Source organism: Gobio gobio, assembly GCF_949357685.1.
Source record: "Gobio gobio genome assembly, chromosome: 6".
NCBI lineage: Eukaryota > Metazoa > Chordata > Actinopteri > Cypriniformes > Gobionidae > Gobio > Gobio gobio.
The window spans coordinates 44,332,593-44,359,210 of NC_137102.1; the positions used below are offsets into that span (position 1 = coordinate 44,332,593).

The following is a 26,618-nucleotide window of genomic DNA, read 5'->3' on the forward strand; positions in this document are numbered from 1 at the left end:
TACAGTATTGTAATAATAAAATAATTTTTTTCCTTAGCTGATCACATGCCCGAGTAGCTTTCTTGTGGGTTTTGATTAGGCCAGAGGAACTCATTGTGCTCTCAAAAATAGAATCAATCTCAGCAGAACATGAGGGTTAACATTGACACAAACGTGTCTCTTCTTCTCTTTCTCCCTCTTCAGATATGCTGGCCATTGGGGACCCTAACCAGTCCACAATCCTTGCTGTGTCCATAGCCGGTGGCATTGTGCTCCTTATCTTCCTGGTGGCGTGTTTTGTAGTGAGCGGACGGTAAGAACGGACTTCCTTTTAACATCATCTGACCTTTGCTTGAGTCGTTCTGTCCTTCTGAACCGCCTTTGAGGAAGAAGTCCTGGTCTCGAGGGCTGATATTACAGAGCAAAATAAAATGCTTCTGTTCGTTAGATCTGAGAGCTGCTGTCAAATGGCGATTTTACAAGAAATTGAACCTTGAATTAGAAAATGAAGTGTGGATTCTTCCATGGCAAAGCTTTTAAAAGAGCTAGAACAGGCACTCGGTGAGGTGTGTCTTATAGGCTCCTAAAAACCAAAGCGTTTGAAATTGAAGTCTGAGGAGACATTTTGCACAGCATCTCTGCTATTCAAACAATAGCTGAAGCGGAAAAGACGGTGCAGTCAGTTGGATGAGACGTACTGAGCCTATAAATTAATGCTGATAATAAATATACTCTGACTGAATTAAATAGCGGTTTCTTTCTCGAACAAAGCTCGCCCGAAGTCTCTAAAAACATTAGTATTGATCTGAGGTGATTGCCTATCATGCTGAGTGCCCTATTCAGTATTGACTAGAAAAGACCCATGTTTGCCTGCTGAGAGCATGTAGAAATGCACATAATGGATTCCTGTGGAACAAATAATTAATCTCAAACCACTCAACTATAAACCAAAACAATAAATATGTAAGACTGGAATATGCCAGACCTTGTAGTAGGGCAGAGGAAGTGGTGTACTGGAGCGGTTCTCGCCAGGTTCTACCCACAAGCCAGAGCAGCTTCATGCATTATGCATTTGATCTCATGCCTCAGTCTGGAGTGAAAGCTGGAAAAACAGAATGCATTTACGGTGTCGATTGGTGCTCCTCAGATAAAGAAACAGCAAGTTGAGTGCAAGTTCAAGACTGTGAACTCCAAGAAGACACATGAAGGACACATACTGTAGAAGAGGAAGACCAAGGTGGTGGTGGACAGAAAAGGAGAAGGATGGTAAATTAGTGAAGACGACTATAGTCTCATGGTTTTTTTTTTCCAATTACAAGACAACTTCTCTGAGAAGAGTTTAGCGTGCCGACAGTTTTGTTGTCTTTTGTGTACTGTTTTAGAGACGTTGCTCTAAATTCCTCTCATTTTGAAGCACTGTAAGAAATTCAGCGCCTTGAACAATACATTTCAGGACAATTACTGTCAGATATCAAATTGTCTGCTTTGAGCAATGTTCCTGTCAGTGCTTATCCGTAGGCTTTGTTTTGTCAATTTGTCAAGGTAAACATAGCTCAACTTGACTGGTAGACATGACCATAGGCCAGCCTAACTAAACAGAGCTTACATAAGAAAAATTACCCCCAGTTTTACAGACAAGGCTTAACCCTTAAAGACAGAGACAGCCGCCTGGCTAAAAATAACTATTGTTCTAAAATGTGTAATAACTTTTAAACTGCTAATCCAATCTGTATGCTGTAAAATGAGGAGAATCTCAGCTTTTCAGAAGGATCAAATTTCTCGCAATTTATCATTCAGAGGCTCCGTAGTGAACGTGGATGCGTCATCAAAATCTGCAGCACTGATTCGTCAAGGAAGCGTGTGTGGGTTGTTCCCCTGAGCCAAACAGAAACGAGTGTTGATCATTAGTCCCACCCCGCCGTGCCCAGATTCATTGAAACTGTCATCAACTCAACTCTTTTGGACCACCAATCACATGTTTTCTCTAAAAAAAGAAGAAAAAAAAAACACAACGTGAAAGTGGTCGTATTTGCGTCCATGACAATTGCACTTAGTCCACTGGAGGCAAGTGTGCAGAACCCAAGTGTAGTTTATTCAAAATGATCCAAACCATAAAACAAAGACTTGGCAAAAACAAACTAAGACTTGACTCATGAACAGACTTGACTCATGAACAGACATGACTTGACTCATGACTTGACTCTGTTCACTTAATTTTTCAACTAAACATCGAAATAAATCTAATTAATAAACTAAATTAACCATTTAAACTAAATTACTGATCGAATTATTGATCTAAAGCCCACACTGTCACTGTATGATAATTGAAATGAACTGATGACATCAGCGTTTTTTCCAGAATGGCTATACAGCTGAATAAAATTATGCTGCATTATTTCCCTGTTTAACACTGTAAAGCTGCTTTGAAACAATCTACATTGTTAAAAGCGCTATATAAATAAAGTTGACTTGACTTGACTTGACATGAACAGACTTGACTCATGAACAGACTTGACTCATGAACAGACTTGACTCATGAACAGACTTGACTCATGAACAGACTTGACTCATGAACACTCACCAACAACAGGTTACAACATAATTCAACACTAGACAAGGACCCATGGCAAACATGAGGGCTTAAATACACAAGGACTAATGACTAGACAAGGGACACCTGTGAACAATGATTAAACAATGAACCAATGAGAACATGACAACAGAACACATGACAAGAGAGCACATGGCAGGATCACATAAGGGAAAGGGAATCACATGACAAACCAGGAAAACATGACAGTGAACATGATAAACTAAGAACTTGAAACAAATCCAAAACACACTGTGACAACAATAAACCGAAATAAATGCATGCAGAGCACTCTCTCGCAGCACAGCAGACAAAAGTCAGTATATTTCTCTATTTGCATTTAGTTTGTGTTTTACATGATTTTCACTTAGTATATTTTCCTCAATTTGTATTTGAGAAGATTATTTGCATCATTTGTTCATTTACACTCAGTATATTTTATTGCACGGTTTGTTGTCACAACTTATTACATTGTTTGCATTTGTTGTTCATGTTCAAATGATAATATATTTCTCTGAAGAAAAATGTTTGCTGAAGTGTTCTGTTATTGTATAACAATTGTTCTATTTTCTTTACTCCCTGAACTTTTTTGGACACATCTACATAGTCAGTAAATAAAATACACCCGTTTTCACTCAAAAACGCCTAGAATAATATCATAATAAATGGCTATAACTTGCTGAGGGATTGTTACATGTAGACAACATTTAATCTGGAAGTCTAAAACGACCAAGTCTAACTTTCTAAAGGAAAAAAAAAATCCAAACTTCATGAAGTTCTGTTTGAGTTCACAGTTAAAACAGCAAATTTTTGCTGCCATTTTTTTCTTAAAATTCTGTTTATTGAATCCATTCTCAGACTAAATAAATGTAAAATTGGGACTTCAAATGAGCTATATGGAAACTGTTTAAAATGATATATGGCACTTGATGCTAACTGCTAGAATGGGTGAGAAAAACAAAGAAAAGTAGAGACAAGTCAGGCACCCCAAAAATGTTCTAGGTCTCTCAGGGTTAGTCCCATACTAAAATGCATTGACATAAATTCAGTGGCATTGTTTTGTCTCAAAATGCACATCAGTAATGATTTTTTCTCGGGCATGTTTATAAAAGCTTGTCCTAATTGAACTCAGACTTAATCCTATCTTAGTATAAGCCCTGTCTGTGAAACCGGGCCTTAGAGAACAAGTCATTTAGACATACTGTAGTAATATCGGTGCGTTTACAAGCACCCTCATAATGCAATTATAATGGGATTTTGACAATATTGAGATTAATCTTAATCACCTTAATCGCATTATTACCGTTCTGACCAAAGTGTGCATGTGCGCGGACGTACACGGATGCTGAGTGTTCTTTACACAACTTCATGAATGAACTCCATGACGTTATTCTGAAGTTTTCTCTTCTCAAAATCGCTAAACTCAACTCGCGAACACAACTCGCTGCACAGTCTCTGCTCCGTATCTTCATCCAGACGGTGCAAAGAACGCGACGGTAGGCAAACCCGGCATTGCGATGTTCGTCACAGGGCCAAATAATATCCAGTACATCCATAACAGCGTATTTTGAATTTGATGTGAGTAGATTAAAACAATGGCCGTTAACATGAATACTGTATGCCTATCTGAGTGTGGTATAACCATACTTATTCGCGAATAATCAGAATAAAGAAAATTGCATGTAAACTGGAGTGATGAGTTCTGCTCATGTCATGTAAACATCTTACTGCGATTAAGACCGTACTCTGGTTATTAGATATAATCGCATTATTGGTGCACATGTAAACGTAGTTAAAAAAAGCTAGACTCGCTCTGCTGTAGCATATTGCAGATACTCAGTCCTTCCCACAAATTTGTTGATGCCAAATGTTTTTTTCTCTTATTATTCCACTGTGCAGGTTTGCTAGAAGATTATTTCTTTGGCAACAGGCCTCAGGCGTAAGTCTCCACTCTAACACAACTCTCTGACATGCTATAGAAAGATTATGCAAACCGTACTGTTCTTTAGAGAGAAATCTGAGAGGTCTCAGTAACCCCTGCAGGCCAGCTGTATGTCATTGAGGAGAACCATTGGCTTACTTTCAAACACTGAGAATAGTTTCAATTCATGCTGCTCATGATTTCAAGGCGAGATATCAAACAACATAATCACCTTTCCACAACTCATGTCTTGCTCTATGCAAATCCCACTTGACCTATCGAGTACATTTTGTTTCCTCTTACCATTTGGCTTTTATAGCTGCCAACATCCATCTTTTTTGTACGAATCACATTGCAAAGAAAGAAAGAATGACCGAACCAATGAACGAACATTAATTAACTAACAAACAAATGAGCGAACAAACCGTAACAGAGTGGTTGATTAGACGTTCAGGATTCATCTGTATTACCTTAGTGTTTTCTATCTCTATTCCCCATACTCTTCTTCTCTCTCTGACTCTTTCTCTTTTTCTGTCCGTAAGAACATGAGCAGTATTTTGCTACGGCTACAGCACCGTTAGCATATTTTTCTACCGTTGATGATTTCACCTGGCTCACAGGGATAATGCATAATTTAGAGATTTTAACATCAGCATTGCCTGCTCCACCGCTATAATACTTGCACATTAGTTGCAGCCTACAAGAAAGTCTGAGGCTGGGATTTATGCTTTATTATAATTGTTTGAAATACAGCAAATTAGCGTCATTCCCCTACTTGAATGAAAACATTAGCATACCATAAAAATGCATGTTTCTAATCGGCCATACAGTCAAATAGAAATAAAGTTTTAGTTGGAGCCATTAGTACAAAAGCGATTATTTTCTCTTCTCTCCAGTCTCTTTACATTTTTGTGTGAATAAAGTAGTAACTGGGATCAAAATAAGTAAATAAATAAAGAATGCTATTTTAATTTGCTTGTTCAGTGCACAAGGGACTTGCATTGGCCGAAAGAATACAGAATATTGATGGTCTTATATATGGACAACAGGAAAAACTGGCATGTGGTACAGCAGACAGATGGTGTTCAGTCATCAAATTCGTACAATTTATTATTTTTTTAGCTCTGTTTCCCTAAAAAGCTATTAAAACACAGCAGGTGGGTGCTAACGGCTGGGAAACTCCTGCAAATTTAGCTCTTGGACTTATCGAACATCACTGCTGCTCTCATCATTGCCAGACAATTATTTTTGTTTTATGAGAAAGTTGGAAAATCTATTTTACTCCCACGTCTAACTCGCTCTATCCTTTAGGATTATCTCTTTTAAGCTGTATCCTCAGTGGAGCGTCTAATTATTTGGCGTGCACGCCACACATGCCAATATTTGTCTTTTTAATTACATTTTTAATATTTTCTGCTGCACGCAAATCAAGCACGCACATTATTTTTTTGAATAAATATCAATAGCTAGTATTTTTTTTAATATTGAATAAATGAATTATCTGAATGGCTCTATTATGGTGAACTGTTTAAATGTTTCAAATCATATAATAAATGTTATTGGCCTACAAAGAATATGGAACATCTGAATATTGTTCATTACTCAGTAGATCCTGCTTCTTAGACACTTTTGGAATAAATTAATCATGATTTACCTCAAATAAAGCATTGCTACAAGGGGTTCAGTAACTGTAAAACTTTGCATGATGCTGCTAAAAACTATATTTGCACTTCCAGTTAATTGTGCATGTCCGTTCTAGAGAAAACAAATTGGGATTTTAATTTCTAAAGCAGCCATATTGAGCATCTTGATTTTTTCCCATTAATTTTTTATACAAATAAAGTGCCTGCTCCTCCTTAAAAAATGTGTTTTGACTCTTTTGTCAGATACAGTCTGCTTATCATCATATCAAGGTGAAATTGAGATTCTACAAGAGATCTTTCTCTTAATTCCTTGATGATGCAAGTGTGGCACAGATGTATTTGTCTGTGTAATAAAAGATGAAGTGCACAGGAAGATTTTCAAGCCGATCTAATCAGAGAGAAGAAGCTCTTTGTCAATGATATGTTATCTTCGAAGCATCTGCTAAACGCCTTGGGTTATTCTTAAAACTTAATGATGACAGGAAAGTGTGCTTCATACACTCAGCCACTCTCATGCGAGTAGAACGTTTCTCCCAAGAACCTAAAGCTGAGAGCACTTTATGCTCTCAAACATGTTTTCGATAATTTTCTTCCTCCTATTATCTGTTGAACAGGTTGTTACGCTGCCATGTTCATAATGGACTTCTGCATAAAATGTTCGGTTTTACCTCTAGTGTGCTCGCATATAGCAACATCGAAGTGACATCTTTGATTGGCCAAATGGCACCAATGTAATAAATGTTTGGCTTTTTGTTTTTCTACCCCGGTACAAATGCATCTGTGCCGCTAACAGACTCACCAAAGCGCCTCTCTGCGCCTGCAATTGTAGCACAACAGACATAATGATGTTTTAGAGCCAAAACTGCTTATAAACTGAAGAGCGGTCCCATTTTAAAAGCTGGAGCCTTCTCGATGCATTCTCATTTACACACACATGTGCGAACACATACACACACATACTTCTCACGTTCATCCAGAGGTGTAATGGTTCTCCCATCCTCTTAACGTGATGGACTGGCCTCTCACCGCAATATACTCGCTGTGTGTAAAAGCACTCTTTGGCAGCAGCGTCGGCCCTATAATTGTTTCTATAGGATGGACGGCACTATAGCTCAGTTCATTTTGAGCGGTGCGATTTGAGTAGCGACTGAAATATCGCGCAGTCAGCATAAAAGAGAAGTAAACACTGAGATAATGAAAGCAAAGCAAGCTGCTGCCTGTCAAGCACAATTATACAGGAAGGGAATCTTAAACCTTTTACTGGGAAAGAGGTGACAGGCCTGTTTGTGTGGCTGGAGCTTTAAGTCTTGGAGGAAAAGAGTGTACATTTCCAAGTGCTGTATAGTACTTTGCTAGACCAACAAAAAGTTATAGCATTCGAAGGTTTTAGCGTTAGAAATGGTTATGATTGGTTTTCAGAGCCAGTGGTGATTAATTATTATTTGGATTTATATAGTGCTTTCATATATTTTAGGTTCTTTTTTTTCAAACGAAAGTCACATTTAGTTTAGGACATAAAAAAAAAAATGTATTCTGATTATTATTATTCTGATTATTATTATTATTATTATTATTATTATTATTATTATTATTCTGATTATTATTATTATTAATATTATTATTTTTTGTACTTTTAATAATACTTTTTAAAGAAATGTATGTAGGTTATAACATTCAAAATTATTATTATTATTATTATTATTATTCAGTTTTATATAGTGCTTTTATCTATTTTATTTTTATTTTTTTCAAAAGAAAGTTGTGTTTAGTTTAGGACATTTCTTGTCTTCTTCTTTGCGCTTGGCCCTGGTATTGCTGCTTGCAGCTATATTTATTATTGTTGTTGTTGTTGTTGTTGTTGTTGTTGTTGTTGTTTTCATTATTATTATTGTTATTATTTAAAGTAGTTGTGGTATTTATTATTATTATTATTATTATTATTATTATTATTATTATTATTATTATTATTATTATTATTATTATTATTATTATTATTATTATTATGTTTTATGTTTTATATAGTGCTTTTATCTATTTTTTTAAAAAAGAAAGTCAGGTTTAGTTTAGGACATTCGACATGTTGTTATTATTATTATTATTGTTATTATTATTATTATTATTATTATTATTATTATTATTATTATTATTATTATTATTATTATTATTATTATTATTATTATTATTTGTGCTTTTAATACTTGTTTTAAAGAAAGTCGGTGTGGTTATAACATTAGAAATACACTACTACTACTACTAATAATAATAGTTATTATTATTATTAATATTATTATTATTATTATTATTAATGTGTATTTTTTTAAGAATTAAGATTGCTTAACATAAATGAATAATTTTCAATTAAAAGTCAACCAAAATGAACTTGCTGTCACGTTTAGTCTCATTTAGACCATCGTTTTTCACAAAAAACAAAGGCATACACTTGATGCCCTTTCATTTTCTCTGGGCCGATTAGCAAATGAGAGTTTTATTATGTTCACGGCCCCTGCCGTGATTAGGGCGACACTAGTAATCATGTCAGAGGTCAGACTCCTTAATTAATTGGATTCTGACTGCTGTACTGAATCAAACTAATAAAAAGCGGCTCTCAAAAACAGGATCATTATCACCTTAATTTTCTATCCTGCATTCTCAATTACCGTAATGAATCGCTCACAAATGAGATGTTGCTCCACACCTATCAGAAACACATCCTGGAATTTAGCACATATCTCCATTTAATCTCTTCACTTCACTAATAATGACTTTGGCTGGAGTAAATCTTTTTTTAAAACAGCAAGCGCAGGCCTTGGAGGTCTGCCAGGTCTCCTTCAGCAGAGAAAGGAGCCAAGAGCAAGTAGCTTAAAGAAATGAGGGATCAAGAGACAAGGGACGAGCATTTTGTTTCACATCCATTCGGGCTATCTGTTATTGCGTGATAATGTAATGACCGCATGGTGCAGCACCGACGGCTCCTGTGAGCTGGAGCCGTGGGTGTTGCCGATTGCCATTAATCTGAAGAGCCACTCCGCGTGATGAAAGCATTAGGGAGGCATTTCTCTGTCCGTCTCCATCTTATTAGCACTGTGGCAAACACACCGAATGATTAGAAATCGCCTGATCTTTGAAAAAAGCCTGTCGTTTATGCTAATCAGCCTTCTGATGGCCACTGCGGGCCAAAACGCTCCCTCACCAAAAATATGGAGCATTGCAGAGCCTCTCTGTGCATCTTTCAGCTTCATTGTCAATTTCTGAGACTCATTTGACACTGTGTAGTGTAGATGTAAATTCTCTTTTGTTCTGCATTGCATGTGGCATAGATATAAAGCCCAGAAACAAATCCGATCCGTGTTTCTCTCCCTTTCTCTTTATTGGTGTGACAGTAGTGAACAAAGGATTCAGAACAAAGTGCTGTCATTTGTTGAATTTCTTCATTACCGAATGTTGACGAGATCATTCACGTAATTTTCTTTTTTGTTCATTGGTAATAGAGGCCCTTCAAAGTCGTTTACTTTGATTCTAACTTCAAACACGGCCACTGCCGTCTAATATGAATTATAGCGAAAGTGTTTTAGACGCCGTCAAATGTTGACAACATATAAATGCAACTTATAATGCAGCAATCTTCAAAATAACAGTTCTTTAGTGTTATTTGCAGTACCTTAGCTTCAACTCTTCTTTTAAAACATAGTTTTTCTCGGTACATTTCAGTTATATGGGCTGTATAGATCTTTAAAGATTAGAAAAAGAAGGTTATTGATGTGAAATTGTAGTTTCTTTAGATCAACATATTCACCCATTATTCCCTCGTGTCGTTCCAAACCTGTATTTCTTTCTTCTGTTAGACACAAAAGAAGAGATTTTGAAAAATGTCCTCTTTTTTTGTTTCAAAGCAACACTGGACCCATTGACTTCCATTGTTTGAGTAAAATGAAACATTCTTGAAAAATGAAATGTCCTTTGTTTAGGAAGAAAGCCAACTTTTTACGCAACACAGAACCTAAAATGCAGATTTCAAGAACCTATAATATCCCATCAAGGACGTTTTGAATCTCTAAAGTGCTATATATCCCATGTAACTTAATACAGTGAAAATGTATGCTTCATAAGAAGAGTTGAACCTAAGGTGCTGCAAAGAACCATCAAAGAATCTGTATTGTGACGTGTTTACGTTTCAGACAATGTCAAGTGTTAAAGGGTTAGTTCACCCAAAAATGAAAAGTATCGCATGGTTTACTCACCCTCAAGCCATCCTAGGTGTATATGACTTTCTTCTTTCAGCCACAATTGGAGTTATAGTAAAAAATACCCTGGCTCTTCCAAGCTTTATAAAGGGAGTGAATGGTGCCTTTTTTTTTGAAGAACAAAAAAGCATATCCATCCATCATTAAAGTAATCCACAGGGGGTTAAAGGAGCACAACACTTTTTAAAAATAGGCTCATTTTCCTACTCCCCTAGAGTTGTGAGTTGTGATGGACTCCACCTTCCTCTCGTCCATCCGGATGCCACTGTGATCTATGTGGTATCCCAGGAAGGAAACGTTTGCTTGGTAGAAAGAACACTTTTCGGCCTTGAGGAACAGATGGAACTGACGTAGACGGTTGAGGACCTCCGCAACGTGTTGGCGATGTTCGGCCTGGCTCCGGGAGTAGATGAGGATGTCGCTAGGACGAATCGATGGAGAAACTCCCGGACCACCTCATGGATGAAATCCTGGAATACGGAGGGGGCGTTTACCAATCCATACGGCATGACGAGGTATTCATAGTGTCCAGTAGGGGTAATAAAGGCAGTCTTCCACTCGTCCCCCTCACGTATCCGGATGAGATTGTACGCGCTGCGGAGGTCCAACTTGGTGAACACAGTGGCACCACGGAGATGTTCGAGGGCTGCTGGGACGAGAGGAAGGGGATGCCGGAACTTAACAGTGATTTTGTTGAGGGAACGATAATCGATGCATGGCCGCAAGCCTCCGTCCTTTTTTGCCACAAAGAAGAAGCTGGATGCAGCAGGGGAAGTAGACGGCCTGATGTAACCTTGGGCGAGGGCTTCCTGGATGTATTCCTCCATGGCCTTCTCCTCCGGGATGGATAGTGGGTATATCTTACCCCTTGGTACTGGTTCACCCGGAAGCAGGTCGATGGCACAGTCCCATGGCCGGTGTGGAGGCAGCTTGGAAGCCCGTTGCGGGCAGAAGACATCGCTGAAGGGGGCGTAACACTTGGGGACATCGACAGAGCGTTGTTCAACTGGACTTTCGATGGATGTGGCACAGAGAGTCAGATCAGGTCAGATCATGAGGATGGAAGAGGAAGTTCAGTTAGACATTGAGAGAAGCAAGTGTCGCCCCACTTCAGGATTTCGCCCGTCTTCCAGGAGATGGTAGGGTTGTGCTGCTCCAACCAGGGGCGCCCCAGAACCACGTCAGCAGTCGAATCCTCCAGAACCAGCATGTGAGCCTCTTCCCGGTGTAAAAGCCCTACTTGGAGAGTGACTGGTCCAGCCACGGTATGGACGTGCTTGCGACTGAGGGGTCTTCCGGTTATTGAGCTGATCCTGTAGGTGGTCGGAGACGGAGTGGTCTTGAGGCGTAACTGGCGGCAGATGGCACCAGAGAGGAAGTTGCCGGCTGACCCCGAGTCGAGGAGCGCGACCACTGAAAGGGAGACATTAGCGGCAGTAAGGGTGACGACAGTGGTGAGTGGTTTCATTTTATGATCAGCAGGAATAATGGCACTCACCATGGGTCGCGGAGGTCGTGTGGGGCATGCAGCTATGACATGCCCAGGCTCACCACAATACAGGCAGAGACGTTGGGTCAGCCGCACCCAATACTGCAATACCGCACCCTGTTGTGACCAGATGGAATCGGCCCACATTAATGCTTTGCCGCTGAGCTGAGAGATAATGAAGGCGATCTTGGAAGTGTCGCTCGGGTACAAGTGCGGCTGCATCTCCAGGACCAGTGTGCATTGCAGCAGGAAGCCGCTGCAATTCTCCGCCGATCCTGAGTAGGGCGCCGGTTTGGCCATGGGACTAGCATACGGAGGTAGTGAAGGAGGGTTGTTGACAGATGGGTTAGTGTTCGCTGGTGCAGGTGAATGAACAGTAACTGGAGTGGGTTGTGGAGGAAATGTACGCCGAAGCGCATCTACCAATTCCTGGAATGGATCCGGTTGGCTCATACTGGGTCTTCGGTATGGTCCGGTCTTCTGTTACAAGTACACAGGAGGCAGACACAGATGTTAACAGGTAAGGGTAGTTTATTAGACCACAGTAGAGCAGGTGTTGTGGAGCAGGTGAGTAAACCGGTTGTTGGTAGATTAGAAGGTGATACGAGAGAGAGAGATACTGTCTTTTGTTTTGTAGATGGAAGGACGCTGGAGCCTGGAGGTCGCTGGAGACTGGAGATCGTTGGAGACTGTAGACCGCTGGAGTACTGAGGGACGGACAGGAACACACCCACACAGCAGACAAGGAACACGGAAGGAAGGAGACACGCTGGAGACAGGTAAGTATCAGTAGTAGAGTCCTTTAGGTAAGCATAGCCTGAAGTATATGCGAACGAGACCGGACGTGGAGTGCTGTGTGGTTGTGAGTCTTGTAGTGCTGGTGATGAGTGTGGTGATGAGGTGCAGGTGATGGTGATCAGTACTCTGGGGAAGGAGTGCGCTGTGATTGGTGGAGGGTGGAACCTGACGTGTCTGTGACACTAACCCAGCAATTGGGTTGTTTTAACCCAGCAATTGGATTGTTTTAAGCAAACATTCAACCCAACCACTGGGTTAAAACAACCCAATTGCTGGGTTAGTCCATTTTCAGTTTGGGGAATTCAGGCTTGCGAAAGAGCTCCATTTCCACAGCGACCGGTTCCAGTTGTACTTTCGGCTCTAGGGGGAAGCAAACTTATATTATATATTATAAAGCTCTGGAAATTTCGACACACAGTATTAGCTGTTCATCCATTTTGCTTTCTGCGCTTATTTGGATGCCCCGTTTCTATTGGCCGCGCAGGTAATCGTCACAAAGCCCAGTGGTGAAAGTTGAACTATTTTGAACTTTTACCAACTCTTACCAACGGTGTGTAGCGTTTCCATTGTCGCCTTCTGTCTGAAATGCCCATAATTCATGATCAGTGTTTTGTTTTGCTCTGTCCTCTGCGCTTCCACATTCGTCAAAACATTATGCGGCAGGTCAGAGTTCACTTTACCGCCGGAACTTAACTTGCGTACGGAAGCCAGTGAATATAGTTTATAAAGTAAAACATATAAATATATTTCTCAAAAAACGCACCGCTTCACTTCAGAAGACCTTTATTAACCCCCTGGAGCTGTGAGGATTACTTTTATGATGAATGTATATTCTTTTTTGGGCTTCAAAAAAATGGCACCATTCCCTCCCATTATCAACCCTGGAAGATATTTAATATAACTCTGATTGTGTTTGGCTGAAAGAAGAAAGTCATATACACCTATGGCTTGAGGGTTAAGTAAATTATGGGATAATTTTCATTTTTGGGTGACTAACCCTTTGAAACGTCTGAAACGTTATTGTATAATTCAAATTAGACTACAGGGGTCGTGTTTCTGAAATCATGACAGCATTTTAATTTTGGGTTAACTATTTAAAATGCCAGAACTGTATGTTCTTCTGTGGCACTGCTGTGAAAACCTCCTTTTGAAACCGTCATTTAAGAATAAAAATTCTCTCAGGCTGAAAAAGTTTCTTTTCAAATTAATATTTTTAAGAGTGTTCCAAGGAGTATTTTTGAATAGAGCCGCCCATAGAAAAATGCCCAAAAATGCTGAAACCTTTTCAGAATTCAAGCGTAGCTGCATGAATTAGCTGTAGACATTTTGCAGACCTGCAAAGGTCACTTTGTCTCCTACGCTTCTTTAGTTTTCGCATTAATAAAAAATCCACACATCACCTTGACCACAGCAGTTTTGTGTCATCAGCACGAGCGTTTATCTCAAGGTCACATGCTTATTGTCAAATGCAAGGCTAAGGTTGGTCACCTCCCATTTTAATGCGGTAGAAAACACAAGGTAATCAAACAAGCAATTAAGCGTTATGGGAGGAAATAACTTCATGCTGTGCCCTTTGCAGGCTCCTTTCAGGTTTTACAGCTCTTGCCCAGTCCAGACGCGCGCCAAACAGGAAGTCAACATTTAAGACCGCCTGCCATTCATCACTCTGAGATGAGGAGAATGTTTTAAGGGTGGAACGTAACAGTAGAGAAGGTCAGAGTAGAGGTCAGATGTGTGTATTTTGCAGAAGCCTTCGATAAACATCCATGTTCGTTTAAATAAAAATCAAGTTTAAAAAGGAAGTTTTCATTTCAAGTTTACAATAAACTGACTGATTTTTCAAAGGGTCATAACTTTGACCAAACAGTCACTGATTACTCTTTAGCGAATGGCTTACTTGATGCCGGCTCTCTTGCTCCCATTTCTAAGGCGGTCCATTTTGTGTTTGTAAAATGAGACGCCGGATGAATTAAACCAGATGAGGTGATCGTAATTCAACACACTGCTGGAGCGTGAGGGTAAGGGCAGCGGCAGTCATGGGAATATCTGAACCATTTTTTTTTTTCACCTAATTGCAAGTCAGTTAGAAACAGTTGGCAAGGACATGTGGCAAGGGAGGCTTTAATGGAGATGAATGGAATGCCAGGAGGATAGAGGAGAACCCTGACCCGTCCTCCTATTTCTGTAGTCCGCTTGCACCAAACCGTCTCTATCAGAGCCGTTGAAAAACAGAGTTGCGTCATGCTTTGATCTCGCCACCACGTGGTTCATGGAGCTCTCAATAGTTCCAAACAACTCCATGCTGTCAATCTCTTTGAATGTGTTTAAGCAGTATAGACAGCAGTTTAACTATATTTGCAGCAACATTTTTAGGCTGCTTTGCCTCAGCAGTCTAACTGCGCTTGTCAATATCAAATAAACAAAGAAGGCGGGTCTTGTTCACAAAAGACGAGTGCGAAAGAGTGTGGTGGTAATCAGCTAAACGTTTAGTATTTGTGATACTTTTAGTTATAGTTATATTTTTGTGATAGAAATGTTCAAAAACAGACAGTGGTATCAAGTGATGCAATTCAACTTTTTATGAAATTTTGCGTTTTGAATTGAACATATCGTGTCATGATTCATGTAAGTCATAACTGAATGTGACGAGGCAAGAACTGTTTTGTGTTTTTTACATAAGACATTAGACATAAAAATAAGTGTATGAATACAAATTTGTGCATATTTTTCCTCATCCTTCCCTTATTATTTTAAGTTAATTTTGCCTTTTTTTTTTAAACAAGTGTTCTGAAATTGACTGGATTCAAGGAGTTTTGTGCTTTCAATTGAAAAAAGTAACAAATCCTTCCCTCGTGGGTCAATTTGACCTCCTTAGGCATGAATGGAATATGACCTGAAAATGCTCAAAATTCAAAACTAAAAATGCTAAAACTTTACCAAAAAAACTGACCCAGCGGAACAGCTCATTTGCTCCAGATTGAGCTACAGGATATCATTTTTTTTCCTCACAAGAGGTCGGCAAAAAAAAAAAGTGAGATATTTTGAACTGAATTAAAAGGGCTATGCATGAAATTGAGAAATTAAGATGAAAGAATGTGAAGAATGCACTTAAATTATTATTTATTGATCATGTATTAATAAAATCTAGTAATGTATATGTTAATAAAATAAAACTATATATAAAATAAAACTAAATTAAATAAAATAAGCTTTCTGGACAAAACATTTTTTCATGGGTTTTCATTTTGACCCATTTTCATTTTCATTTTGACCCATGAGCGATGGATTTGTTACAAAGTGCGAACGAGGAATGAGGGTTTTAAAATAAAATACAAATATTATTTGTAATATTAATATAATATAATATAATATAAAATAATATAATATAATATAATATAATATAATATAATATAATATAATATAATATAATATAATATAATATAATATAATATAATATAATATAATATAATATAATATAATTATAATATAATATAATATAATATAATATAATATAATATAATATTATTCCCACCCCTGTCTGACAGTCGGTGAATGCAAGCAAATATTGAATTTAACCCAAGACAGAAGTTTAAAATAGTGTTACATAAAACAAGGCCACCAATTGCATTCAACAAAACTTTTTATTATATCATATATCCGGTGATGCGCTAGATGTGTTATTCCTTGAATGGGCAGTCTTCATAGAAACTCATTCGACCTCCTACTGGGAGAGAAAGATATCAGAAAGACTAACAACTGTTAAAATATGACAACTAGCATCTGGTTATGGTAGCTATTGAAATGCTGTGCATGTTATACAACTGCAATTATAGTCTAACTCTCTATTATCTAACGATAAACATTAACGATAATGCACTACATAAAATACCACTAATGGCTAGATTCCTGAGAGGTCAACTAATGTGTTGAAATTTCAAAAATTGCAGTAATTCCGTCAACTTACCTGTATGTGCTTGAGAAACACTGAAATGAATGAGGTTCAATGCTGGAACTACTGGTTGTTTGGAACTATTGGTTGCTCCACGACATGCGTTACTTCCGCATTCCTCAGTTCCAGTGTTGGAAGGTAACACATTACAAGTAACTTGAGCTATGTAATCAGATTACTTATTTCAAGTAACTAGTAAAGTAACGCATTACTTTTAAATTTACAACAAAGTCTACTTTTTCAAATAAGTAACGCAAGTTACTTTGTTTTTCCATTTATTGACTGACAGATCTTCTGTCCCCATGTTGAGGGAAATCATGAGTAAATGCAGAGTAAGTGCAGAGTACAGTTGTGTGTAAACATGATGGATAGTAGTTTTAGAATAAATGTGAGCAAACCTCATCTCACCTGCAAAAAAAGATTTAGTATTACTCAACATTAATAAAAATATAATATAATATGCAATCTCAGAATATTCCAAAAACCTGCAATCATTAAATATGTTAAATTACACAAATATACTTTATATATTTAATCTCACTTTATTAACCAATGCCTTTGTTGCTGACCTTCGATTATCCACTTTTATTTTGCGCGCACTCTACTGTGCAGGCTTGAATTTACATTTCCTTCAGCCTGAGGCTTATTCATTTCACTTTTGGTGTGAAAGGGCCTTTACATTTGCCAAAAATATATATATTTGTTTGCTGTAATTAAAAAACAAACAAGCAAGCCCAGTCTAGGTAAGAAAAAGTAATGCAAAAGTAATGTACTTAGTTACATAAAAAGTAACTAAGTAACGCAATTAGTTACTTTTTTAGGGGGTAACACAATATTGTAAAGGATTACATTTAAAAGTAACTTTCCCCAACACTGCTCAGTTCCTATCGAAGTATATGGGAGTGTCATTACTTGAAGGTTTTTGTCAAGGTTGAGAAGTTCCTTTGCATCTTTCCAGCCTTTGAACTTCCATTAGATTCACATTTCAATTTGAGACTGTTTGGTTTCAAAGCCTTCCCTTTACATCCATATTTACTCAGTTTAAAGGTATCAAACTTTATTTTAAAGGCGGCTCGGTGTAAAAACCCATCTGACGGCGAGTAGAAAGTTTCCTTTCGTTTGATCACGCCACTGTCTTTGTCTGACCGGCGTTCTTGATCCTAAAGAGATTCTGTTTTGAGGAGAGCCGTTTTTCACACCAGGCATCTCGCAGAGATGGGGGAATCAAAAAGTGTCTTAGTCAGCTCGCCGCTCAGAGCAGGGGCTGATGGGAATGGGCTCTACAGCTCTAGGGTTCCTGTTACAGTGGATCACTTTCTCCCCAAGTCTCATTTCAATAGTGTTAGTATGCTGCAGCCCAACAGAGCGCTCCGAGCAGAAAGTACACTGTCAGCACAATCATCAGCCCCTGCTCCGACTCAAGCCCTCAAAGAGTGTCAAGACGTAGACGTGAAAGTATTGCGAGAGAGATGAAGGGAAAGGAGAAACGATGGCGATGGAAGTTCTAAAAAGTGAAAAGGTCAGATAAGAGAGAAGAATAATGTGTTGGTTACTAATGTAAGGAGGGAACAAGACGTTACGTCAAAGCGACTGACGAATTGGGCTCTCAGGCGAGATCCCAATTTGTCAGTCGTTCTGATGTAATGTCGAATGTGACTGACTGATGGGGAACTGAAGTGGTGTTGTGCGACATGCATAAAATGGCAAACATACCATACTGTATATAAGCTGTTTTATTCCTATTATTTTGTTGCCATTTTTTTCTATATCTTTTTTTTTTGTTTTTTTTTTAATGCATGTACTCTACCGTTTAAAAGTTTGGGGTCTGTAAGATTTTTTTATTTTTAAAAGAAATCTCTTGTTACCAAGGCTGCATTTATTAGATAAAAAATGCAGTAATATTGTGAAATAATATTACAAAATATTATTAAAAAATTACGTTTTAATATATTTAAAAAAAAAAATTGTATGATGGCAAAGTTGAATTTCAGCAGCCCCCAGTCTTCAGTGTCACATGATCCTTCAGAAATCATTCTAGTTTGCTGTTTTTCTACTCAAAATACATTTCATCATGTTGAAAACAGTTGTGCTGTTTAATATTTTTTTTTCGGGATTCTTTGATGAATAGCAGGTTTCAAAAGAAAAGCATGTTTATATGGTATTTTGTAACATTATAAACATTTTTATTGTTACTTTTGATCAGTCTAATTCATCCTTGTGGAATATAAAATTAATAATGTCTTAAAAAAAATTATATATATATATATATATTATATATATATACTGATTTGAATACCACTTTTATTATACTTTTGTGGAATACGTTTTGGAAAGAGAGTGGCCAGAATATAGTTTTTTTATTGCAGAATTCCATTTTTTGTGTCCCATGGAAGAAAGAAAGTCATACTGGTTTGGAATGGCATTAGAGAGAATAAAGGATGACAGAATTTGCATATTTAGGTGAGCTATTATTTATAGAAGCAATAGTATACGGTCTGCAGGACAGAAATCTGGAAGCCGTCATGAAAAACGGTGCTCATGTGACAGCATATTAGACCAGGAAGGTAAATTGATATGTAAATTGAGTGTGCGACTCAGAGAATAAGGAAATATGAACCTGAAATGTGCTAGACCTTCACATAGAGCGAGAACAGCTCCCCCCCCCCCTTCCCGTCAGCAAAGTACAATAGCGATCCCAGGCAAACCGAACATCTCATATCCGTCTCCTCTGTGGGGCAGAATGTTCTGGAGAAAGAGAGCGAGAGTGCATTAGGCAACACAAAGTGATTTGTCCTCATGGTGTTCAGGTCGTACTGAGAGAGCAGAGGCCTTGCTGAACAAAGGCAAGCAGCGCTTACTCATTTATTGGAGGAACACTGGAAGATTGGAGTCGTTCATCAGGATGATGCTCGTTGCTTTGTTCGTCAAGGAGAGACGTTTTGTCAATACAGGATGCTCTTTTTCTCATTAGATTCCTGAGAGGCCTGTCAGCCATACAGACATACAGTGAGAACAGCTTCATAAGATTTGTGGTCCTCAATATCCGCATACACACTCTGTGTAATGGAAATCTATCTATCTATCTATCTATCTATCTATCTATCTATCTATCTATCTATCTATCTATCTATCTATCTATCTATCTATCTATCTATCTATCTATCTATCTATCTATCTATCTATCTATCTATCTATCTATCTATCTATCTATCTATCTATCTATCTATCTATCTATCTATCTATCTATCTATCTATCTATCTATCTATCTATCTATCTATCTATCTATCTATCTATCTATCTATCTATCTGTTTGTCCGTTTCTCTGTCTGTCTGTCTTTCTATCTATCATCCATCCATCCATCCATCCATCCATCCATTGTCTGTCCGTCCGTCCGTCCGTCCGTCCGTCCGTCCGTCCGTCCGTCCGTCTGTCTGTCTGTCTGTCTGTCTGTCTGTCTGTCTGTCTGTCTGTCTGTCTGTCTATCTATCTATCTATCTATCTATCTATCTATCTATCTATCTATCTATCTATCTATCTATCTATCTGTTTGTCCGTTTCTCTGTCTGTCTGTCTTTCTATCTATCATCCATCCATCCATCCATCCATCCATCCATCCATTGTCTGTCCGTCCGTCCGTCCGTCCGTCTATCTATCTATCTATCTATCTATCTATCTATCTATCTATCTATCTATCTATCTATCTATCTATCTATCTATCTATCTATCTATCTATCTATCTATCTATCTATCTATCTATCTATCTATCTATCTATCTATCTATCTATCTATCTATCATCTATCTATCTATCTATCTATCTATCTATCTATCTATCTATCTATCTATCTATCTATCTATCTATCTATCTATCTATCTATCATCTATCTATCTATCTATCTATCTATCTATCTATCTATCTATCTATCTATCTATCTATCTATCTATCTATTAGGGGTGTAACAGTACACAAAACTGACGGTTCGGTACGTACCTCGGTTTTGAAGTCACGGTTTGGTACGGGTTTGGTACAGCAGTTTTACAAAATTGCTTTTTATTTATTTTTATTAAACAGTGGTTTACTGGAAAAAAGTGTCTGTCCTTAAATTAATTCAATTATAACTAAAAGTTTAATTAAAAGATAATGATGTAAACTATATAGGGAGCCCTTACTTGCACATTAATATTAAAGGTTAACAACAGAGCCCAAACTATTAGCCTAAATTCAGTTGCTATTTATCTTATAATAATCAACACTCAAATAACATTATACGCAAACATGTAAACTTCACATAAGGCAGTTTTTGCAATAACTTCTAAATCTAATTATAATATTGATTTCTCTCCAATTCGTTGTTGAAATATAATCATTTATACACAGGTTTATTTAAACATACATGAAATAATCAAGTCATCAATAACAGGTTAAGTAGAATATAATAAATGAATACATATAGGCTAATATAGTGCATATATTTAGTGAAAGAGTTGATTTCTTTAGTGAATAAAATTCTGTGGACACTGAATGACTGCCTGAGGTAAATGTGATGCTACATGACATTGTTTAGTTTACAAGCAGTTATATTGAGGTCTTTCCACCTTTGAAACACTGATTGAGCGATTACACCACATATGATACGTGACAGTAAGTTGTAATGTATCCTCAACATACCTTCAGATGCTCATTCATGTTTATTCTTTAGGAAGAGATGATCGATCGCGTTCACAGATGATCGTGTTCACGTGCACGTCACGGCCGCTTATAGGCTACTGACGCGTCAACAGTGATCAGTCACGCCACAATAAAGAGCGTCAAAACGGCATTTGTCGTTTGAATTTCGTGATAAAAATTAATTTTCGGAATAATTAATATGTTTGTGTGGGAACAAGGATCGAAGTATGTTACGCAATTAAAACAAGCCTACTGTTAAATGTTAAAGATTGCATTCGGAAACCGTTTGGTACACGTGTGCACCAAACCGAAAGCCCTGTACAGAAACGGTTCGGTACGAATACGTGTAACGTTACACCCCTACTATCTATCTGTCTATCTATCTATCTATCTATCTATCTATCTATCTATCTATCTATCTATCTATCTATCTATCTATCTATCTATCTATCTATCTATCTATCTATCTATCTATCTATCTATCTATCTATCTATCTATCTATCTATCTATCTATCTATCTATCTATCTATCTATCTATCTATCTATCTATCTATCTATCTATCTATCATCTATCTATCTGTCTGTCTGTCTGTCTGTCTGTCTGTCTGTCTGTCTGTCTGTCTGTCTGTCTATCTGTCTGTCTGTCTGTCTGTCTGTCTGTCTGTCTGTCTGTCTGTCTGTCTATGTCTGTCTATGTCTGTCTGTCTGTCTTTCAAAACACAAGACTCATGACAAACTATAAAATGACATCTGACAAACTAACACACCTTTATTTCAGAAAGTGAGATGTTAGAGTGCTGCATATGTAATGTTGTACTTTCAAGCCTCTGTAAATGGATGATGGTATTGGATTATAATCAGCCCCAACAAAACATTAGAAAATCGAATGCAAATTCGTTTTCACAATATGCACACACACAGTATTTTGGTGTGCACTTGTCACTTTCCTGACAGGGTAGCTGAGTGCTGTCATAATAAACAGATGTTATATTCGCTGATAGTTTCCCATTTGTCAGATTGCATTCATGATACAACATGAGAAAGTTACGATCTTAATGAATGACGTGTTTTCTAGTTTTGATGACCTTCACCTTCGCTTCTTGTTTATTTGCCACATTTGTATCCCTTTTTTTTTTCTTCGTTCTCCTTGACATCAATGAGAAGATGGGTCGAGGTTTCCACAGTTACACACACACGCACAGGGGGATCCATCCGTCCAGCCAATTAGTGCCATTTACATGATGACAAGCTTGTGTTTGATTCAGCCAAATAAAATCAGCATCAAGCCGAAGTGATGGAGCATGATGAACACTGGCAATTGGTTCTACTATGTGGTGTACACACATGTATGTGTGTGTGTGAGTGAGTGAGTTGTACTTGCCAAAGACAGAATCATTCAAACTCTTCTCTGCCACGCAATCACAGCTTCAGCCTGCCAACTCGCCATGGCTGGGCTCCTGTGACCCTGGCATGGGCGGCCCCTCTCCTCATCATTACTGCCAAATTAAAAGCCAGAAGCCTCCAGCTCATCTGTCTCCCTTCTGCCGGCTCTTATCACAAGCTTGGCCGCTCCCTCGCCGTGCCGAACGGAGAGCACGCTTATTACGGAAGCCTTGGAACTCGCCCCAAACTAATTATAATCAAAAGATGATTTTAAAATGTACTAGTCCTTGATTGTAATGAGAGAGTTCTACATTTCTTCTCAGATTAGCTGTCATGAGTGATTCTTACTTTGAGACAAATTACCGAGGGGAGTTTATGGGCACAGGAACAGGGGAGAAGAGAACCTGAAGAAAGGAAACGTAATTCCCTCATAGCTTCTCTCATTAAAGCTTAATGCTGTTTGCAAAGGAGCATAAAAGATTAGGCAGTTACATGTGGGAAGTTGCGGAGGCTGATTCGGTTCAAGAAGATCTTCCGTCAAGCATCCTTATGACCTGCTGTAAGGTGCAAAGGAAAATAAATGGGATTCTAGACAAACTCAATGGCAAGTCAGTTCATTCGGCATTCATATTGGTAACACCTCCAACAGCAATTTTCTAGTCATAAAAAAGTATTGCTCCTATAACTAATTGAATGGGGAAATATTTGTATTGTCTCTGATACACGGCACCAGGACTGAACATATAATAATATAATAAACATTTAATAATATTTATGTTTTGTAATTATTTATATTATTATTGCAATTAATTGTTGAATGTTTATTTTATGTAATGTTATTCATTTTTTTTAATTACTGGCACCTTATTTTTAAAAAATATTAGTGCTGGGAATCGATTAAAAAATAACTAATTAATCAAATTTTTTTCTGTAATTAATCGTGATTAATCGCAAGTTTTTAATATTTTAAGTTTTTAATATTTTGATATTGCAATAATTTCAGTTACTCTCCAAATTAACGTAGAAACTATTTAAAGACAGTATATTTTAAATATGTGTTGTAATGGCATCTTTTTATGAATGAAGGCCAGTATCACTGATACTAATGTCTCTATGAAACATTAATGACGTTACATTACAGTATAACTGAAAGTTCCCAATTTCAACATTTATTAGGCTTTAAAAAAAACTACTTTTAATTTAAGTGAACTTAAAACAATTTTTACATAAACCCATTATTATAAATGTTATTTTTACCTGTGGCCTTCCCTGTTAAACATATACAGAAATATAATAGTTATCAAACACCTTTCTTAACTGCATACATAACAAATGAAAAATAGATTAATCATCATTAAAGCTACAATTTTCTCTGTTCCCGTTGTTCTTTGATGAACATTAATGACAGGCATCATCAGTGCTCCTGTCACTTTAAGAACGGCCGCTGACGATGAACTCTTTAAGTTAATTTAAGACGTTATGTAACAAATTTAAGACTCCTAATATGAGAATACTCAAAATTCTCGGTGTTGTTGTTATTGTTTGTTCAAGAGCAAAAGACAACTCGATGTGAGCAGGAGACTGACGCGAGTCTGTCTGTGCGTCGAGTGTGTGTGTGTGTGTCAGAGTGTCCCTCGATTAGCTGACATGAGACGCAGCCACACAGACAGGACATTGACATACAGCGCATTTTCTTGTGTCTTGTCGCGCTTGGAAGCATTTACATGAAAAGGAGCGTGATCATGTAACGCTAGGCAAAAATGGATATAAAAACGGACGCTGCGTTATTTGCGTTAAATATTTTTAATGCGTTAAGCTGAAAAAATGACGCGTTCATTTGCCCAGCCCTAAAACTTATATACCTTTTTTAAACCTTATTTCACAAGGGAATTTAAAGCTTGTGTTTAGTCTCATATTCAAGCTTCACAGACACCAAGTCACACGTGTTCACTTGAAATATGAAACGGCTATTATTATGTAATTTCATTACCATGTACCTTCAGGAGACATGCTTCAGGGGACTTTTTTTGCGTAAACGGCAACTGCAATTAGTTGACAAATGACTGCGAGGGGGGCTGTTATTTTGCAGTGATGTTTAAAATGTTCCAGGAGTTTATACTGGGTATGTTGCACTGTGTTGCTGTAGGCGAAGGCAGACGGTTTCAGAATCATACCCACGGAGACCCAGAACACCAGTGGGTATTTTTAGACCTTCCAACATGCCCTCAGAGACTACTCACAGATGTGCTAGTGTGCTCAACACACACACAAACTTTTATCAGGGCATACACTTATTCAAACTCTCTTTTGAACACTTGTATTCATGTTTTAGGTGGCATACTGAATTCTAACAAATTCACACTTAATTAAAGGCGGCATGAAAAGGAAGTTTGGATAGTCTTTCCTTCCCTATTGTTATGTATATCCGAGTGATTTCGACCTTCTGGAATTGATTGGATCGTAGGAAGTTGGGCGTTACTAACTAAATGGAAGCAGATCTGAATGCCAGTTTGCAGTCAGTCATGGAGAATATTTAGTCCCACCCTCCGCCGAGACACGTCATGAAGAGAGCAGATGTCGTTTGGAAGGGGAGGGGAAGTTCATGTTTTTGATTAAAGATTACTAGTGCACATGAATTAAAAAAGAATTATAATAATAATGTGCATGGGTAAATCATTAACAATAAACACTGCAACATTCTGTAAAAAAATTGAATCGTCAAATGTGATTTCATGGTGACTTTAAGGCCGTATATACAGACTGGGAAACAGTGATTAATGTTACAGCTGAGTCTATTATATGAAGGAAACTTCATCTCCTTCAGCAGCATGGAAATAATCGTAATCTTTTCCTCACTCTCATAGAGTCCTGAATGGCAATTTTATGGCTGGTTTATAAAATATACCTTTTTATAGGTGATGTTTTTATCTTTTTTATGCGTTTCAGACATTGTGGCTACATCAAAGCGAAGCAAGATCCAGATGAAGAAAAAATGCAGTTTCAGAACGGGAGAGGTACGGAAAAATTGCTCGCACACAAACACACAAAACACTCATACATAATGGATTGTCAAAACAAATGGTTGTTTTTAGAGGTAACATAAATGTAAAAGGTCTCTCTTCCAGCCTCTGAGAGTGGAGTATAAATCAAAAACTCTCATGCTCAACCTCACTGTGGAGTTTATCTTTTCCAACTTTTTTAGGAGACTGTTCGGGTTTATAGTCCAGTCGTGTCTTGGCATTCATTTGGAATCAAAATCCATGTGTGAAAATCATGTGTAATCTTTTTTTTCTTTTCTTATTGCAGTGAAACTGCCAGGAAGCAGGACGTACATTCACCCCCATACCTATGAGGACCCAAATCAAGCCGTCCGAGATTTTGCAAAGGAAATCGATGCCTCTACTATACGTATTGAGAGAGTTATAGGTGCAGGTGAGAGTCGTAATCTTCTGTAGACCAAATTGTGGAAATAAAATCAGTTTGAGTCACATTATACAAATCGTGTCAAGGGAGCTACTTACATACTGGGGTTGTTCACTGCATAAAGCCTTTTTTTCTGAATGTTTTTGAGGAGTAAGTGCAGTTCTTTGCTAATGTATGTCAAAGAATAGAGATTTGTATTTGAGCCCTGATTATACGACGTCTGCCGACTGTAATCCTCGCACACAAAGCTGCTGTTTGAAATACTGACCTGTTAATACCGCATATCTCTGCGTCTGAACTAGGCTTTGAAATCTCATTTTCCTCTGCGTATGGTTTCTCTGTGAGTGAATGTCTGCTTCTCCGACATTTTTTCTCCCTTTATCCTGCTTCTTTCATTCTTTCTCTTTCTCGTTTTCTCTTTCTCCTCATCTGGCTGCAATTGTGCGCAATCGAGTTCTTTAGGGCTTTTAGGAGATCTGAATTAAACGATACCATGGAGAAATGTTGTTAGATTCTTTGTGTGAGAACAGGA

At 37.8% G+C, this 26,618-nt stretch overlaps 1 protein-coding gene across 1 annotated transcript in view; it reads left to right on the top strand.

Moving 5' to 3' along the window:
* epha4b (eph receptor A4b) overlaps positions 1-26,618 on the top strand; it is a 170,473-nt gene that overhangs the window by 109,787 nt on the left and 34,068 nt on the right. Inside the window, exons 8-10 of the mRNA XM_079818802.1 lie at positions 184-292; positions 25,610-25,677; positions 25,970-26,095. Of these exons, the coding sequence (XP_079674928.1) occupies positions 184-292; positions 25,610-25,677; positions 25,970-26,095 (303 nt within the window). The remainder of the gene's footprint in view (positions 1-183; positions 293-25,609; positions 25,678-25,969; positions 26,096-26,618) is intronic.